Genomic DNA, 18695 nt, shown 5'->3' with positions numbered 1-18695 from the left:
ATAACAAAATGATTAACAACATAGGGTTCTTTGGAGCTGTTATATCTTAAGAATCAGAAGGTGGATTTTGAATTAAGGCTTAAGGAGTGGATGCCCGCTCTACCTGGCAGTGAACAGCCAGGAAAAAAAATGTCAAATTCTAAAATCAGCTTCTAAAGCTAAAGGTCAACACTGTTTGGACAACATTTAACTCATCAATTCTCAACTCCACATTACTTGTCGAGTTCTTCAGACCTCACTAATTTGCTTACCAAACACCTATGTCTTAGCCAGGCACATGCTGAGTTTCATACATTATCTCGATTAATTCTCTGCGTGGTCCTCTGAGATAAGTACTGCTATCCTCCCTTTTCGGGTGAGAAACCCGGATTGTTCCCCGTTTTGCCAACCTCGGTGGCCCCAGATTTGGCTTCTCCGGACACAGAAGAGAGTTCACCTTCGCCCTCCTCGCGATATTCCCGGGGCGAAATTCCCAGCACCTGACTCTCACCTCCCAGGGCAGCGGCCGGGCCGGGGAGGCCGGCAGGGAGCGGGACTCGGCCCCGGCGCGGACCAGGCGCCCGTGGCTGAGGGGCTTGTCCGTCTCGGCGCAGCCATGGAGCGGCCGGCGGCGGGCGAGGTGCACATGAGCCAGGCCATCCAGCCCGCGCACGCCAACTCCCGCGGCGAGCTCAGCGCCGGGCAGCTGCTCAAGTGGATCGACGCCACCGCCTGCCTGGCGGGTAGGGACGCGGCGGGCCGAGAGGCGGGGGAGGGGGCTCGAAGGGGGTCCGGAAATGGGGGCCGGGGGCCAGGGGGCCGGAATGTAAGGGCCTGAGCGGCGGGGAGCGGAGGTGTGGTCCGGGATGGCAGGGGTGTCTGGGAACTCGGAGCCGGACCGGGATACGGGGATGCGGGATGCGGACGGCGGGGGTCGGGATGGCAGGGTCGGGACATGGAAGGATCCGGGATGACACACCGCAGGGCGGACACCGACGCCTGGCTCCTCAGCCTCCACACGCCAGAACCAAGACCTGGGACGAGTGGGGAGAGGAGGGTCTTTAGACATGTGAGCCCTGTGCGGCTGCAACCGTAATGGCTGAGCCAGTTTATCCGACAGTGGAAGTGACCTAGACTGAGGCTTCTCAAATGCTTTAGTCTTAGGATCACCCTACCCCGTTAAATAAGTGAGGACCCCAGGGAGCTTCTGTTAATGTGAGTTATGTTTTTATCCATATTTACTATATTCGAAAATTTTTTTAAAATAATTATTTAAAAAGAATGAGCCCATTACATATTTTTATTGAAAAAGAACTATGTTTTCAACGATACCAAAAATGTACGGAGAAGAGTGGAATTGGCGTCTGGTTTAATAGAAGTCTCTCTAACGTCTGGTTTAATAGAAGATTACTCACTTTTTGTTTCTGCTTCTGCATTCAGTCTGTTGCCTACCATATCCTATTTAGTCTCTGCTCAGGGTCTTTACACCTGCTTTTCTTTTTGCCATCATACTCTTTCCTTGGTCCTTTCAATGCATCACATCTCAGCTTAAATATCATTCCTCAGAGACGTGTTTTCCAACCACCTGTTTACATTTGCACCCTTTTGTCACCTTCATCACAATGCCCTTTCCAACTTCATACCACTTTGCACAATCTGTCATTACTTTGTGTATGAATTTGTTCACCTCTTTATTTTCCCAAGGAGGCCCAATTAGCATGCAAACTAAAGCTAGTTCTCCATTGCTTAGTAAGCACTAAATGAAAAACTTCTGGTTGTATGGTTGGGTAGACGGATGGATGGATGGGTCCAAAACTTGAAACCTCATTTCTAAAAAGAAGCTAGGCTTTGCACAAGGTGCTTGGTAGACCTGGCAAATGTACATTTTAAAGTAAAACATGTGAAGATAAAATATTAGACCTGGAAGGAGCTTTAAAGATCATGTATTTCAGGACCCTTACTTTACAGAGGACACAAGCAAAGCTCAGATGATTGATTACAGAACCTTGCTTTTTCCCATCAGTATTAACAGAGTTTCTAATCCCCTGTGTGTTAACCACCTGCAAAATTCTGATGCCAATCTGTTTGTTTTCTGTTTGTTGATAGGTCTGTTTGGTTTCTATCTTAATAGTTTTTTTTAAATCAGGATTTAAGGTGGATTATAATAACATAATGGTAACATGAATATAAAATTAATCCACCTATGGAAGAAACAAGTATAGAAGTCATTCAGGTTATTAAAAGTAATGATGCCTATTGCCAAGGAAACTGAATACATTATGTGAATATTGAAGTGACTTTTAAAGTTACCTCATTTAGTATCTCTGTCCTATAATGGAGAAACAATTGCCCTCCCGCAATTGTCATAAACATTTCTGCGGTTTTACATCTTTGGAAACTCAGAGCATAGAAAGGTTCAATTGATAGCCAGTTACTCTGGGCCTTAATACCTATATTACTAACAATACCATAGTAAAGAAGCCTTTATGATAAAGTTGGCTTGGAAACATGAATAATGCCCGTGTTAAACACTCCATGGTGAGAAGAGGCAAGGGACATTAGTTAGCCAAAGTGTAACTGAATCTGTAACAGAGAAATGCCCCTCCGTAGTGTTTTACATACAATAGGAGTACTACAAAACTGGTTTTCTGGTATTTTTCCCACCCCGAGTTCTTTATTGACAAGCGCTTCTGTACAGCCAAATTACTATGATAAATACTGATCACGGTCATGATCCCAGGGCACTTCCATGACCTCCTGGCACTGCTAGATTCCAAAACGTCTTCTCAATATTTAAGGAAAGATTAAATACGTTCACTGTCATTTTGGCATCAGACCTCATTTCTGTCAGCAGCCCCACTATACTTTTAGTCACTTAAGTCTAGAGGCTTGAAGCCCTTCCTGAGTCATTCTCCACCCTCCATATCCATTTCTTCTTCTGAAATACACCAGACTCACATTTCCCTCCCTATTTCACTTGTGAATCTTTCCCAGGGTTCACTTTCTCAAGAATGTCACCCAATTCATCCAATTATGCAAGTAAAAGGTCTAGTTTTCTAAACTTGATACCGCCCTCTACCTTGCGTCCCTTTACACATGTTCAATTGATGAACCAAGTCCTGTCAGTGTTACCTGAAAGAATCTCTCAAACCCAAGCATTCTGCTACGCCTCCACTGCCACCACCGAGGCCCAGCGAGCTAGATCTTGTTCCTTAGTTACCCTCATAAAATCCTTCTTTTCGTCAGAGCACTTAATTCATTTTGTTATTATTTATTCATTTAATTAATCCTTCACTCCTCCACTAGACTCCATGAGAACACAGATCATGGCTGTTTTGTATTTTCTGCACCTTATATAGAGGCTGGCATAGCACAGCTGTTCAGACAATATTAAAGGCATGAATGAGTGGAGGTAGCACCATTTTTTATCCCCTTTCATCTCGTACCTGGGTCAGAACCACTTAGCTAGTCTGCTACTGTTCCTCAGCTTCTCTCGGTTTTTCCAGGGAATCATAAATAGCTTTAGGGTTTCTCTTCTTTGGTATATTGTATGAAGAGCAGTCAAAAATCAAAAGCCAGAACAAGTTGGTACTATTGAATTCGTATTTGACACGTAAAAAGAAAATAATCACATATAATCACATGTGAAAATTGTGGCCCCTTGTTGGTTCTCCATGTTTTTATTTTTTATTTTTAACAATGGCTCTTGAAAGTCTACAATGTAAAGTCTAGAATGGCTAGTAAGCCCCCAGAGCCCATATTTAGCCAAGTACTTCTCTAGAGAGCATACATTGGGTGGTCTTTTCTGAGAGTTCATACTGCTTCTGTAGTCAAAAATCACTATTGAGAACAATCTTTCTAAGAACAATCTTTCTTAGAATAATCTTTCTAAGTCTAAATTTCCTCATTTGTAAAATGAAACTAATAATAGTACCAATCTAATGTAATGGACATGCATAAATACTTAGCTCAGTGCCTGGCCAATAATAAATGCTTAATAAATGGTAACTTTTATTATAATTATGTTTCTTCTTGATCCCTAATGCAATCTAGCATAGTGCGATATATAGAGATAGTAGATACCAATATATACAATAAAAATTCAGTCTTTTATTGGTTATTGCATTTTAGTTATTATTTAAATCATTCAAAACCAGTAACTCATGTTGGTGTACATGGTAACACTTTATTAACAAGAATATCTTGTTTGATAAGCTCAACATCCCATCCCCTTACCTTACATGTCAGGTAAGTAGAATGAATGTCTATTAGATACTCTTTAGTCAATGCTTTACAGCATATATCTGCAAGGATCCAGTAGTCTCTGGAAATCTTAAGCTCTACAAAGACACAGATTGTGGCTGGATCTCTAACTACTACTGAGTAGAACTGTTAAAATATGTTAATGTTAAAAGATAGGACTGATTCAGTGCAATCTCCAGAAATCAGTGGGAACTTAACAAATGTCTGATGCACTGAATTAAGTTGAGCATACCTTGAGTATTCCTGGGGTCTGGTACCTTGACATGCACTTTCTCTCACAGAACTTTAGTTAGGCAGCCCATCCTCCCCACTCCAGAGGTCTGCTATGGTTAGTTTTCTGGTAACTCAGTTTATGTCATGTTCACATTTAGAAGAACAGTTATTTCCAACTGTAAAACCAGAATCTCACTTTTTTTCCCCCAGAATTAGATCATAGGGAGGAGTGTTTTAAAATATTTGTTCTCTGTAATATTTTCTTATCTCTCTTTTCCTGGGATTATCAATTAATATATATGGCAATTAAAGGAAGCCACTACACACAAAGAATACAAATTCAGCGTAATTCACTCTTTCTCTTTCATAATTTGGTACCAAGAATGAAGTCTCCAAAATTAAAATGGAGTTAAAAGTTCTTTAAAAAACTTGTTTGGGTTTTAATTGACTGTTCGTGAAAATCAGTTTCTGGCAGAAACATATCAAAATTTTTCCCGAAGAGAATAAATTCTTCTACGTTTTTATAAAGTAAAACCAACAATCAAAATAAATATCTCAACAAATTAAATGCAGACATGGATCATGGAAATAACTGGCGCTCTCTCCGCCTTACTCAATACTCTCCTCCTCCAATGTAATTAGTGCATAGTAAATTTGGTAATAAAAAATAATAGACATTGACTAAATACCTACTATGTGGCCATCTCTGTTTCTCTGATGTCCAAAGAAGTTCTTTCTGATTTGGGGTGTGATTTCAGGGTTTCCCCTACTGTTCAGTGCTTACACTGACTCAGTGGTTTAAATACATTCAGCTACTGGTTATATGGGGCAATGGGGACGGCTTTAATGCATTGTTTTTAAAACAAAAGTAAGGTAGTACCATACGAAATATTTAAAGTTGGCACCAACTTACTAAAATTGCTACTTAAATAGCTAGGTATGCTGGGTATTGGTGTTGAATTTCAAATCAAATATAATGTGAATTAAGACTTAGAATCAAGTACAGTAATTCCCATGCAGTAGAACTATAACTCACAGAGCCAAGGAACTGTTAATGATCCAGATCATCTAGAAGCGTGAGCACAGTGGTCTTCTATTGAATGAGAGGATGAGGTACTAAAATAAATCCACTGAAGTTTTATTCCTTTTCCCCTATACTGAAATATCCAAACATTACTAATGCAGCACATTTGTACCTGTTTTTTTGAAGCTGAGAAACATGCTGGGGTTTCCTGTGTAACAGCTTCCGTGGATGACATACAATTTGAGGAGACAGCTAGGTAAGTGGCATTGCTCCATCACACCTTTCTCTTGGGTGTATTTGTTCATTTGCAACGTGTAAACTTGTTCATTTAAAGTCAGTGACCAATTCATTAATAAAATAAATAACATTTCACCCAATGTAAATCAGTAATAAAAATAATTGCAGGACCTATTTTTAGTAAACATTGTTAAATGTAAATTCAGTCCTGATTTTGTTGAGAAATAGCTTTGGGCATTAGATGCATTCTGGTAGAAGACAGAGCAGGATTTCTAAAGCTGATTCTTAATGGCTTCTTCTTATACTAGAAGAATAATTAATGATAATAAATATTTCTATGATGGTGAATTTCATCATTAAGTTGTTGGGTAAACATTAATTCACCTGAGTAAAGATGTTAAATTATGAAAAATATTTTATGTATGTATGTGCTTTACCACTTCTTATTGTAGAAAATTACAAGATACACAAATATTTCAAACACGCACAGAAGATGAGAGACTAGTACTGTGTATCCCCAAGGACCCATCACCTAACTACAACAACAATTAACTCTTGTTTTATCAATATACCTCCAGACTCCCACACACACCTAGATTATTTTGGTAGAAATCCCAGGCATTATCTGTGAATATTTCACTATACATTTTTAAAAGATAAGAGCTCTTTTAGAAAACATAATAACATAATAACAATACCATTAACAGAAATGATCATTCCCAATTGTCAAAAACATTTTTTTTTTTAAATTTAAACAATTGATTTATTGAATCAGTACCTAATATGGCTGATATGTCTTTTAACGTATAATTTTCCCTTTTTTTCTCTTAGAATTTTTTTTTAAACAAACCTGGTTATTTGTCCTATAACATTTACCCCATTTTGTATTGCTCATTGTATCCCTGTTTAGAATGTTGACTTGTCCTTTGTATTTCTTGTAAATTGATATTACATCTAAAAATTGATCTGGTGAAAGTTTGATATTTTGGTAAAACTAGTTCCTGTCAAGAGCACATAATATCTAATGATCATTACCTAGAACCATTATTTCATTAGATATTGGTAAGATGGCAATATGCTAATTCTATTTTTTCATTTATTTTCTCAAATATATGTGTAGAGAGACATTTTAGTTCATTAATTACTTGGTTACCCTGAGGTACAATTTGTCCAGGAAACACAGGCTTAATTCTTTCCCTTTATTTGGTATCATTATGAGCCCATGAATTTTCACGTATTTGATGTATTTCAATTCTGATGCAATTATTCCTATGGATGCTCAGACTGCCCCATCTCTCGGACAGTGGAAACTTCTTCAGTTTAGTTCCTAAGTCCTTTGGCTATAACCCTAAAGTTAGAAGTCTTTAATAACTCCTTTGCTTTCTGGTATGACAAAATGGGCTCATCTTTTACATTTCCTCATACAAACTTAGAATCAGAGATTTCTTCAAAAGAAATGATAAGTGGAGATCACAGTCTGGGCAGAAAAGGTGCTCATTGATAGAAAATTGGTCATTATTTCTAGGCCTTTCAAGTGGACAAATTAGGAATTATGTATTTTTTAAAGAGTTTATACTAATACTTGTAATAAATAAGGATTATATCGTTTTATTTAATGTCATTGATTTTAATGTTGTATCTCGTTGTTTGTTTGTTTTTTTCTCTTCCATATATCATGATCCTTAAAGACATGAACATAACTTACAAGAAAAAGGAAGAGAGAAGGTTGTCTATTTCAGGTCTGGGATGGTTCTCAAGGACCATGGGGTAGTTGCCACCAGTGTTCAAACCCTAAGTAGTCTTGTCCAATAAGATGCCCAGTTCATCTCTCAAACCTTACTGCTCACATTTATCTATTTGGCATTTATTTATGTATATACAAATAAAATTAGGTTAAATAAAATCACATGCATAAAGAAATTACTTCTTCAAAGCTGACAAAAGAAATTTTTGGCAGGAATTAGAATCATAGACATGGCAAGACCTTTAGAGCTCAGCCCAATCTTTGTACCAAAGAGAAACTGAGGTATAATACCCAGAGCCAGCCAGGGGACAGAGGGCACTTAGAGCCTGGATCTTCTTGTGTTTAATCCAGTGCTTTCCTTAACCCTCCGATCAATCTTTGTGATCAACTGTTTTTGAACGATGCTTGTTCTCATAGGCAGTTGCAGTGTCACTGAAAAAGCCCTTGACATTCTAGAATCTTGTAGATGCTTACAAAGATCTGTGGGCTAAGCTCACCTACTAGCTATGTGATTTTGACACGTGTTTGTATCTCAGCAAAATTGCAAATGACTATAAATTTAAATTTAATTGGGAATAGATTAAAGCACTGTTATTAAATTTAGGAGTGCCAACAGTACATTGTAATAAAATATCTATTGTATACTTTCCAATTCCAAATTCTGAACCTAGTACCTCATCATTGAAATGTGGTTTTGCCATTTTGTATTTGTGTTATCAGAAAGGATTTGTGGCCAATGAAATTATGGAAAGCAAACTTTTCGTATTTTTTATATACAGCCTGCACCATAAAAAAAGAAAATTGAAAGCTACATATAAAGCCATATAATTTGGTTATAAGCCATAGTAGATATTTTTTAAATTCACAAATATGTATTGCTTATACAAAAAGTACTGTGCAAGGTTCAATAGGATATGTGAATGATTATGCCACACTACCCGAGTGGCATTTGCTCAGTCTGGTGAGAGAGTCAGATAATTACATAATCATCAGAACAGAAAGTACGATAAGATGCGTGCCCAGGATGAGATATAAACTCAGTTCTACAGTCAAAAGTTACATTTGACTGGAGAATCAGTGAGAGTTTCATGACAGAGGCAGCATTTAGTACAGGACTTAAATGAGATATAGTGTCATCTGGTGACTAGGAAAAGGACTTCACGCGACAAGGTATGTGCCCAAGCACCTAGGTGGGAAGGAGTGAGGAGTGCTCAGCTGGAGATTGGGGTTAGATAACAGAAGGCCTTGAATGTCATGATATGAAATTGGTTTTGTTTTGTTGAGATTTTAGTCATTCCATTCATTTGGCAATTCAGTGTCAGGAGTTTGGTTTGGTAAAGAATTCCCCAACTTTCAAACGCAGGGCAGAGTTCACAAAAGAGACAAAGAAAAGTGGTAGAAGCTTCCCCTCCTCAAAGTCTGACAGACAGAGAGGCAGAAGATTTTAGTAGTGTCTGAGTATGAAGTACTACAGAAACTTTGAAAAGGGGATCTAATTCTGCCTGGTGCCATTACTGTAAATCTCTCCTAGAAACCTTACTAAACAGATCTAGGAAATCTAGGAGGAACAAATTTAAGAAAACAGAAAATTCATTTGGGTTTGCACGTGGGGATCCCCCTAAACATGGGGATTAAGTTAAATTAGGTAATGTGTATAGAAGCAGCTCATGCTGAGCCTAGTAGAGCCTCCTTAACTATTAATTAAATCTGCTGAGAAGTTTGAAAATATGGCTCTGAATTTCAAGAATGAGGTCCAGGCTAAAGATGGAGATTTGAGAGTCAACTCTATAAAAATGATAGGATCGTGGAAGAAAACTGGGTCTTCCAGGAAGGTAAAGTGAGAAGAGGATAAGACAAAAGACAAAAAGTTAGGAGATGTCTACACTTAAGGGATAAAGTAAGGAAAATAAATCAGTGGAAGAAATTGAGAACAAAGAGAGAACAGTATTTTGGAAGCCAAGGGAAGAGAAGAAGGAGGTCGATTATGCTGTTGAATGAATGAGATGTTGGATTTGGCTATTTGGAGGTGACTCTGCAAAGATCATGAGTAAGATGTGGAGGCAACAGCTAGATTAGGGTGGCTGAGAAGTGAATCGGTGAAACCCCCAAAATTCTATACCTGGTAAAATCCTAATCTTTGAAGATCCATCTCAAATGTCACCTTCCTTGACTTTTCAAATTAGTCATTTCTTCTGGGTGCCTCTGCAATACTCAATTCTTTCTTTCTTTTCAAAAAATTTCATAGCGTTGCACTTCATCCTGGTGTCCCAAGTAAAGTCTTCTTGATGTCACAACTGTGTCTTGTTCATCAGTGTATTACGAGGTCTTAGCTTAATGTCAGACTGGTCATAACTCAGTAAACATTTGTTAAATATATGAGGTAGAAAAAGACATGATTATTTTAGGAAGTTTGAATAAAGAGGAGAAGAGAAAACAATCTTGAGATAGAATAGGCTTGAGAGAAGGACTTCTAGAAAGCAGAAGTCTTGGACATTTTCATTGATAAGGAGTCAGAGAAGGAGTGGAGATTGAGAGAGAAAAAGAGGAAAGAGCTGACTAAGTCAGCTATGATGGAAGAGGAAAGGTAAGGGGTGGGAACCTAAGGGATTGAGGGTGCAGGTGAAGAAAGAGTCTGGAAGACATACTTCCTCCTTTTTAACAGAAGAGTGAGAAGAACAGTGAGAACTTAGTTCAACTTTGAAAGTAAGAGAGAAAAACTGAGGAGGCTTACATTGGGTAGACGCTCATCTTGTGCTCAGGTGACAGGATCAGAGGTGACTGAGGGGCCTGAACAAAAAGTTTTGAAACAACTTTGGGCTACATGACCATAGTTCCAGTAACACTGGAGAGTGAATGGGTCATGTAGCAGCACTGAGGGCCCATGTAAACCTAGTGAAGCTGATGAATTTTAGGGCTTGCTTGTTTGTATGTTTATTCATTTATTTGTTAACTAACATTTTAAAGTAAATATTAATTGTATAGGTTTGTTTGTGTGTTTGTTTTAACTTCCCTTAAGGAAACAGCTGTGTTACAGTCAAAGTATCTGTTGCAGACTTGGAAGTCGTTTTGCATACAATCTTTGCCAAGACCCTTTTCTGTTTAAATAGAGGTAGTCATCTAACATATGTGTGATTCACAGTGATCAGCATCTGTTTTCAGCCCTGTCTTTTTCTGTTATCATTTACCTGAATTTTTCAGGCACAAATGTTTTCAGCATGATAAGGTGAAACTGCTGTATGACACATGCATTTAACTAAATCTTTAAGTCTAAAATAAGACGTGCTAGGATTACTGAAATCTTTTTTTGTTGTTTTTTTTAACTAGAGTTGGACAAGTTATAACCATCAAAGCGAAAGTTACTAGAGCATTTAGCACAAGCATGGAGGTAAGAGACCCCTTTTGTTAATTCTGCCTGTTGGTGCTAATAATGGAATTAGAAAATACTTATCACATAATGCCAAATTTAAAAAATATTATAATATAAAACTGTAAATACAGTATAATTTTTGTGCATGTGTACACACATATATACATTTCATATTTTATATATCAATAAATAATATACATTTTACATTTTACATATATACCATATATATGTATGTAACTGGAAAAAATTCACCTAAATGTTAGTAATTATTAATCTGGGTAGTGAGATTACTGATTATTGATAATATTTACTCTGGATAGTTAGATTCCATTTTTATATTTTTATATTTACCAACTTTTCCATGGTAAATATATATTTTTCTATAATCAGAAAAAAGTTATTTTTCCAATTTTGTAAAACATTATTTAATAAAGAGTATTGCTTAAAAATAAATTAAAATGCTGATTTCACTCAAAAAAACAAAACCAAAGAATGGTGAAGTATATAACTGAATTTTGAAAGCTTCAATCTCATCTGTTACCTGGATGGCTGCAAGTTTATTTTTTATTTTCATTTTAGATCAGCATCAAGGTCATAGTACAGGACATGTTCACTGGCATTGAGAAGCTCGTTAGTGTGGCCTTCTCTACATTTGTAGCCAAACCAGTAGGAGAAGAAAAGGTAAATTTTCTGTGTGAAGAGGTATCTAGCATGTAATTCAAAGACATATTAACAATGTCATCAGAATTATTGAAAAAAGGACATTCATCTTACCATAAAGGGTGTGTGTGTGTGTGTGTGTGTGTGTGTGTGTGTGTGTGTGTATCACTAATATTTATTATAAAAGTTATCTTGTGGTAATATAATAGATTTAAGTACCTTAGGGAAAAGGAGATGTAGCCAGTTTGTGAAAGAGGAAAAATAATACTATGTTTTAAATGATCTGAAGTTTGTGTCAGTTCTTCAGAAATATTGCTTACTGGTTTAGTTCTTTTTCTGTTGTGGTTATATAACTCCAATTTGAGTTAATTTTTTTTTTTTTTAAAGCAACGGGCCATTTAGTAAGCCGTTGCATGTTGTAATTCAATCGTTTTATTATACCTGAAGGAAGAATGTCAAAGTTACTGAATTGTTGAAGTTTAAAAATAAACTTCCAGGCATATGGGGTAAAGACACCCTTCAAAGAAAAACGTTCGGCCTGATGTGTATGCCCATTGAGCTTGTCTGTCACTGGCCTAGGGCAGCTTGTCTGTAGCCTGCCCCCAGAGATTTAGTCATTATAATTTCTTGGTTTTCCTTTTCAGGGTCAGGGTGCCTGGGGGCGGCTCCCCATTTAGTCCAAATATTTTTAAATGTAAGAAGTCGATTTAGAATTTAAATCTTTCCCTGCAAGGATTGCTCCAGAGGAGGGCACAGTGGCTTCTCCTCGCTCTACTTTGAAGTGACAAAGAGTGCTTCTCCCTCTGCCAGTGTTCTTCCTCAGACTGCCTCAAACTTCAGAGGTGGGACAGAGCAATGTTTTCACTGTACCCAACCGAGATGATAACATAGCCCCATTCACCAGCTATGCCTCACCTGGGCAAGGAAGCACAGAGGTGGGCTGGGACTGAGTTAGCCCCCTGTGGTGCCTGGTGGCAGGTGTCCCTACAGACTTTTGTATACTGCGACCCTTCTCCCACTTTCTGCCCAAATTAAACAGGTCACAGGCAAATTCACATTGCTTAAGGGCATTGTTTTTCAAACTGAAGTTCACATAAGCTATGATATGATTTAAAAATGCAGGCTTTCCTGGAGTGTAGCACAGACTTACTGAATAAGAATCGCTAGTATAGAAACCTGGGAGCTGTACTTAGAGCATTCCAGGGATCCTATGTTCACTGAAAGTAAGATGTTGAGATAGGTTTTGTCAACCATTCTGTTTTTCCTGGAGGCCCCAGAAATCTGCAAACTCTTGTGAGTGAGAGAATGTGGGGGTGGGTGCAGAGTTCCCATATCTGAGAGCGAGTGACAGAAAGGACCCCATTTCACCATCCTATTCCTTCCTTCACATGGAGGAGGAAGCATGGGCCATCATTCTTCCTCCCCGGCTTTGGATTTCTCACTCCGATAAGTCTATAATAGTCCATCTCTGCTGAGACTGAAGAACTGTTTTTCTGAAAGCATTTCTGGAAAGTTACGGGCCTCGCAGTGCTGCCATAATTGGTTGGCTCAGACAACCTTTATGTAAAACATGTTTCCCACCCTAACTTATTTTCCAGTTGGTAATATTCCTGTTCAGTTGAACAAGCTCATTCAGCTGAACATTCTTGTTCAACACATCATGAAGAGAGCCATGAAAAATCAGTGGTTTGGTTTGAAGTGATAGGCCCACCTGGATCTCTGTCCAAAGTGAGTTTATTCCAGGACAAGATGAGCAGTGATTAACTAGGCTTATTAGCAATTGCACAGGCCAGATCACTGAAGTACTCACAAGACTCCATAGAGTATACTTGTGGCAGCCTACTCACGCTAAAGGAGACGGTACAGCAGGAGCAAGACCTTGCAGGATGTTTGGTCCTTTCCAAAACATTCACTGTGACATTTGGCCCAAAGGTCCTTGATATTTGGTCCTTCACATATGCCATGACCAACAAGGATACTGAGGCAAGAAGGTTATTATTGGCAATACAGCCACGACACAATTATTGGACCAATAAAATACAGTATTTTTAGTGTATGAAGCCTGTAAACCAAAAATCTAAATAAACATTATAGGCTCTTTGAACCCAGGGACATTTTCTAAACCTGAATGTTTTGGGCAGGACCAAATACCAAGGACCTTTTGGCATGGACCAGATGTCCACTAGGGGAGAAAGAAAGCACAGGCAAACATCAGGGAGGTTCAAGACTTACAGACACCACTCTCAGGGTAATTCAGTCACACAAAATGTACTTTATCTACAGCCTGGAGAACCAAGGCATTAGCTTACCACGTGGTCTTTTATATCACACTGGTCACACAACTAAAACAAAACTGTGTAAGCAGTTAAATCAGTGCAAGCTATCAGTCTATACATTCCTAAACAAATTAGACAAGGCAGTCCAGGGGAGTTTCAGACTTGAAGTAGCGTATTATAAAGCACTAGCTGTTTCATCCTTATCTTGGCCAAGGGTTAACACCAGCCTTCAGGTGTCCTGGTAATAAGCATGGAGGTACCCAAGTCCAGCTATAAGGTACTTCTTCGTTATACACACAGGTTAGCAGACAGGCATTTCCAGAGGAGCTTGAGCCTTTGGTTCTGTTGTATCGTATTTCCAAGTTTCTGGAGGTTGGTTAAAGGTTGATTCTGACACTGATTCTTTCAGTTTGCTAATGTTTTCATCATGTGATGAAATTTCCAGATTGGGAACATCTCTTGGTACATGATAGCTTTCTCTCGAACATCTTTATTCCCTCTCTTTGATGTCTTAATTTTGCAAAAGGTAGAAAAGATTTCTTGATAAGGATTTGGTGGCATCCAAGTCCATCTCCTCACTCATTAATTGGAAGAATTTCTTATTTTGTACTTCCTGTTGAAAATTTTAAAAATCAGGGAAATTTAATATTTGGAGAACTTTTTAAAGCACATAAATTATTGTATGCAGAAATAATTGTCTACATTGATTTTTTTTAATTTAAAAATATTTTAAGAAAAAATTTGTCAAAGTAAAATGTATGTTAAAACACCCATAGATACTTTATTTACTCTGAGTTAATAAACAATGCAAAATTCATGTTGTACTTTTATAATTTAACAAAGCAATGGAAGATAAATGTTTTCCTTTCTCTAGATTCATTTAAAACCTGTCACACTTCTAACTGAACAAGATCATGTGGAACATAATCTGGCTTCTGAGAGAAGGAAAGTTCGATTACAACATGAAGATACCTTTCAAAACCTGGTGAAAGAAAGTGGCAAGTTTGATGGTCAGTAAACCTATGTAGGAGCTTTAATTATATGACTATGACAAATGAAGGGGTCATTCTTAGGACATACTTATTTTCACCTTATTATTACAATTCAGTCCTGGTGATGCTAGATATCTTTTCCAATCAATCCAGTGGCTGGAGAAGGAAGGGGCCAGCCACTCAGAATATAACTGCTGACACCTAAGACCATTTTAAATTGGAGGGTCTTCAGGGGAGGAGATGTGAAAGCAGGGCGACAGAGACCAGGCGGTCCTTATCAGTAAGTGTGCCCTCAGTAATGATAAACGAAGGAATGACAATGTCATACAACGATCTGATGCTTCAGAGTTTACTAACCAGTTTCTCATCTTGTATTTCATATGAGCTGCGTGTATTCTTAACAGAGGGGGAAACTGAAATTCTGAGTAGTGAAGAACCTTGCTTAAGATCAGAGGATATGAATGGAAGCGATAAGATTCTATTCCTGTTTCCCGGCGGCTTTTCCACAGTAAAACTTTTTGAATGAGCCAAAGTTTCTTAGTTTTCTGGCAGTGATTTCCCAGGTTCTTTGAGGCCTCATAGGGCCAGAATATGAGGCAAAGGAGGTCACATTGCCCTCACATATCTTTCCTGTCTGACCCCATCTCCTGCAGCCCTGGGGAAGATAACCTGTCATGGAGAACAAAGTGGGTGACAGGAGAAAGTAGCGTGATCCATCCAGAGCCCCTCTCGCTCACTACTGACAGGAGGGCAGGATGGCTCACAGAAGGTCCAGCTCCCTCCAAGGCAGACACAGGAAAAAGAGGAAGCAAAGGGGAAGACAGAAAGGATCAGGATCAGAATGCAAAAAGAGAAGGAGGAAGAATATATACGAAGGCCAGAGAGAGGAAAAGCAGAGGCAGGGTGACCTGACATCTGTGGACTTTATTCTGCCCCACTGACACCATCATGGTCCTGGGACCACCCCACAGTCAAACTCTGGGTTGGAAAAGAGTTTTTCAAAGGCATTTACTCATTGCTGACCTTTTAAAGACAATGCCCATTACCACGTTATTTTTAAGGAAATGAAGACTTCATCATTTAATTACTGTGCTGAGAAGAGTGAGTCTCCTATTGTAAAGATAGTCTCAGTACCAAAATATATTTTATTACTTTTTTGCTAAAGTAATCAAATAGCTAAAGCATGAGAACTAGAGCATTAGTAGAGAGAAAATTCAAGGTGGAACAAGGCAGGACATGAAAAGAGAGAACTGTATCATGGAGGCTCCTTAAGGCCATACTAAGAAGCTTGACCTTTCTTCTGTCCTTGATGAGAGCCAATGAAGGGTTTTGAGCAGCACTGATGCGTGATAAGGCTTGCACTTGATATGGTCACTCTGGATGGAAGAGGGGAGACCAGAAGGATAGAGACCAGGAAGGAGGTGAGGAGTGTATGAACCAGGCAATGATATTGGGGAGAGAGAGGAAGGAAAGAGTTTTTTTAAAAATCATGCGAGAGGTGAAAATCAACAGAATAGGGTCACTAATGTGGGGAGATGAGTGATGAAGAAGAAGGAGTGTAGGATAATGCTCAGGTTTCTGGTTTGAGCAATTGGTTAATTACTAGGGTGTCACGCACTGAGATATTGAATATGAAGGGCGGGATATGGCAGTTTTAATGAGTTGGATGATGAGTTCAGCTTAATCTGAGGAGCCTGTGGAACAACCAAAAGAACGAGCCCAAGGCGAATGAGATTAAGTTTGAGAGACAACAGCTTACACATGGTAATTCAAATGAAGATAGTACCTACCTGCAGTCATCCAGTGAGGGCTCCTGGGATACAAGGGTGAGGGGCCCAAAGTGGACCATGCAGAAGGCGGTCACCTAAGAGATGATCAGAGGAGGGGGTGGCATCTACAAAGGAGACCTGGAGGGACTGGTCAGAGGGGTAAACGAGAACTGGAAAGAATGGTGTCTCTAAGTCCAGGGAGCAGAGTGACATGAAGAAATGAGTGGTCAGCTGTGTTCCAGGAACTGATGAGTTCCCACTGAATCGGGAACAGGGAAGTCATGGTGACTTTGGCAACAGCGTGGTTAGTGGAAGCACGAGTGCAATAAATACCAGTAGGTTACAAAAAGGGAGATGACCCTGTACAGGAATAAAGAGGATAGGGAAGAGCTTGCTATAACCTCTGTGTCATATTCACCTGCCAAATTGAACACTCTTAACATTAGGCTTTGTTAAAGCACATTTTTTAGGATGCAGTGGATGATGAAGGAAGCAGAGCCACCAGCCTCGTAGCCCCTCCCCGCCTGAATGTCATCCTTTGTAGAACCTGCGGACAGTTAGGGACACAGAGGCCATCACAGCTCTTAGAGCACCTTGGCTATTTCAGAACCTCTGCTTTGGGGAGAAACAGGCTTCGAATTAGATCTCAACGTGCCATACAAACCTGTAGGAAGTGTCCCACAATAGTGCTGGCATTTGACAGGAACTCAATTTTCTCATGGTATTTTCCCCGCACATGAGCCTTCAGAGGTGGGGCCTGTCTCTTTCTGGATCCTGGACCCAGCTCCAGGGGAAGCAGGGGCCTTTCTGTCGGTCTGCCCACCTCTTAAGATACCCACAGCCAAGATAGCCACTTCCTCCCATGGCTTACTTACCCCTAAGGCTGGATCACTAGACCTGGGCCTACTCAATGGCTCCTCTACTTCCTCTTGCAGCCAGTGGGCCCTCCCTGGCCAGCAGGAAGTTGCTCTTTTTATTTTTTTATCCCAATACTTGCTGCCCATACTCAAAACACTGACTTTGCTCTGTTCTTCTTAGCTCACTGAGGCAAGGTTAAAGACAAACAAAACGAACTGTAAAATGGGAATAGAAAGGTGCTTATTAGATAGCTTTGTGTGAGGATCAAATGAGTTCATGTTGCTGAGAACAGCATCAAGCATGTAGCAAATGCTGTAATTATTGTTACTGTTATTTGCGAGGTTCCCATTCATAGGAAGGATTGGAGCAACACCTGAAGACTATCCTTTCAAGAAACTTCACTGTGAAAGGTGGAAGAAACAGTCTGGAGCTAGAAGGGGCCCATCAAGGTCAAAGGGATGGTATTTTTCAGGACAGGAAATGATGGGTCCTGGTTGCAGGCTGATCAAGGCTAATCAATAAAAATCATTATTTAGGGAGAGGTAGAGTTATATAAGAGAAATAATTAATTGATATAAAACCTGTACTTAAAACACCTGAAAATGTCTATGTCTTTATCTTGGGAGGGATTTACAGTGATCTCTGTAAATCCTGGCCTTTCTCAGGAGTGTCAGTCTCCTGAGAAGGGTCGCTAGGCCCAGTGACCTGAGCCTCCTTCACGCCCCATGTGAGCCAGGGGAACTTGGCTGCATTGGCTTTTTCTGATGTTGTGCAAGTTGTACTAAAAAACAAATCAGCAGTGGACAATTTGCTGAAACCCTGTCCACAACACCAGTAGTACTTTGTGTTCTAAAGACATTCTGAATTAACAACAGGCACATGCTACAGTCATTCAAATGTAGAGGTAGAACGATTGCTATAGACCTTGGTTTCCCTTTGTTAGTTAGGAAGTTGGGCAGATCAGATCTCTCTGTCGGGTTCAATTTAGAATTACAGATTTTTAAAAGCCTAAAATAGATTACTCTGCATTCCTTTGCACAAAACAACTTTTAACCTAACTTCACTGATTTGATCTTTTTAGAAATTTCACTAGCTTCTGTGCCACCAAAGGTACTACAGAACATAAAAGCAATTTTTCTTAAGTGTGTAAGAACCAGACGCTGGAACTTGAAGTTACCCTAGAGCATGTGGTTTGTCCACCTGCGGCCCCGTGAATCTGATGGAGTTTGTTTTGGATGGGACAGTGTGTTCTAAAGGAAGGCAACTCGATCATCTGTGTTACTGAACTGTATTTTTAGAAAAACCAGGGTTCA

The 18695-nt window shown here is 39.3% G+C and overlaps 1 protein-coding gene and 1 long non-coding RNA gene across 5 annotated transcripts in view; one reads left to right on the top strand and one right to left on the bottom strand.

Annotated features, from left to right (window-relative positions):
• The first annotated feature begins 231 nt into the window (after positions 1-231).
• ACOT12 (acyl-CoA thioesterase 12) overlaps positions 232-18695 on the top strand; it is a 68165-nt gene continuing 49701 nt past the window's right edge. For 2 of the 4 annotated variants that reach the window (XM_074328770.2, XM_019715069.3), the window contains exons 1-5: positions 234-722; positions 5666-5735; positions 10785-10845; positions 11407-11508; positions 14638-14773. In XM_074328770.2, coding sequence (XP_074184871.2) covers positions 596-722; positions 5666-5735; positions 10785-10845; positions 11407-11508; positions 14638-14773 — 496 coding nt within the window. In that variant the 5' untranslated portion in view covers positions 234-595. Of the gene's footprint in view, positions 723-5665; positions 5736-10784; positions 10846-11406; positions 11509-14637; positions 14774-18695 lie in introns of all 4 variants that reach the window. The other 2 variants (XM_074328772.2, XM_019715072.3) reach the window with 2 other exon arrangements.
• Positions 13740-17378, bottom strand: LOC141570687 (uncharacterized). Its single transcript, XR_012495066.2, has 2 exons — positions 16546-17378; positions 13740-14376 (listed from the first exon to the last, which is right to left on the bottom strand). It is a non-coding gene; the product is annotated as an uncharacterized LOC141570687 (long non-coding RNA).

The sequence above is a fragment of the Rhinolophus sinicus genome, chromosome 3, assembly GCF_057876585.1.
Source record: "Rhinolophus sinicus isolate RSI-liver-muscle chromosome 3, RSI-T2T, whole genome shotgun sequence".
In the NCBI taxonomy this organism is placed as follows: Eukaryota; Metazoa; Chordata; class Mammalia; order Chiroptera; family Rhinolophidae; genus Rhinolophus; species Rhinolophus sinicus.
This window is presented reverse-complemented; position numbering and strand designations above follow the sequence as displayed.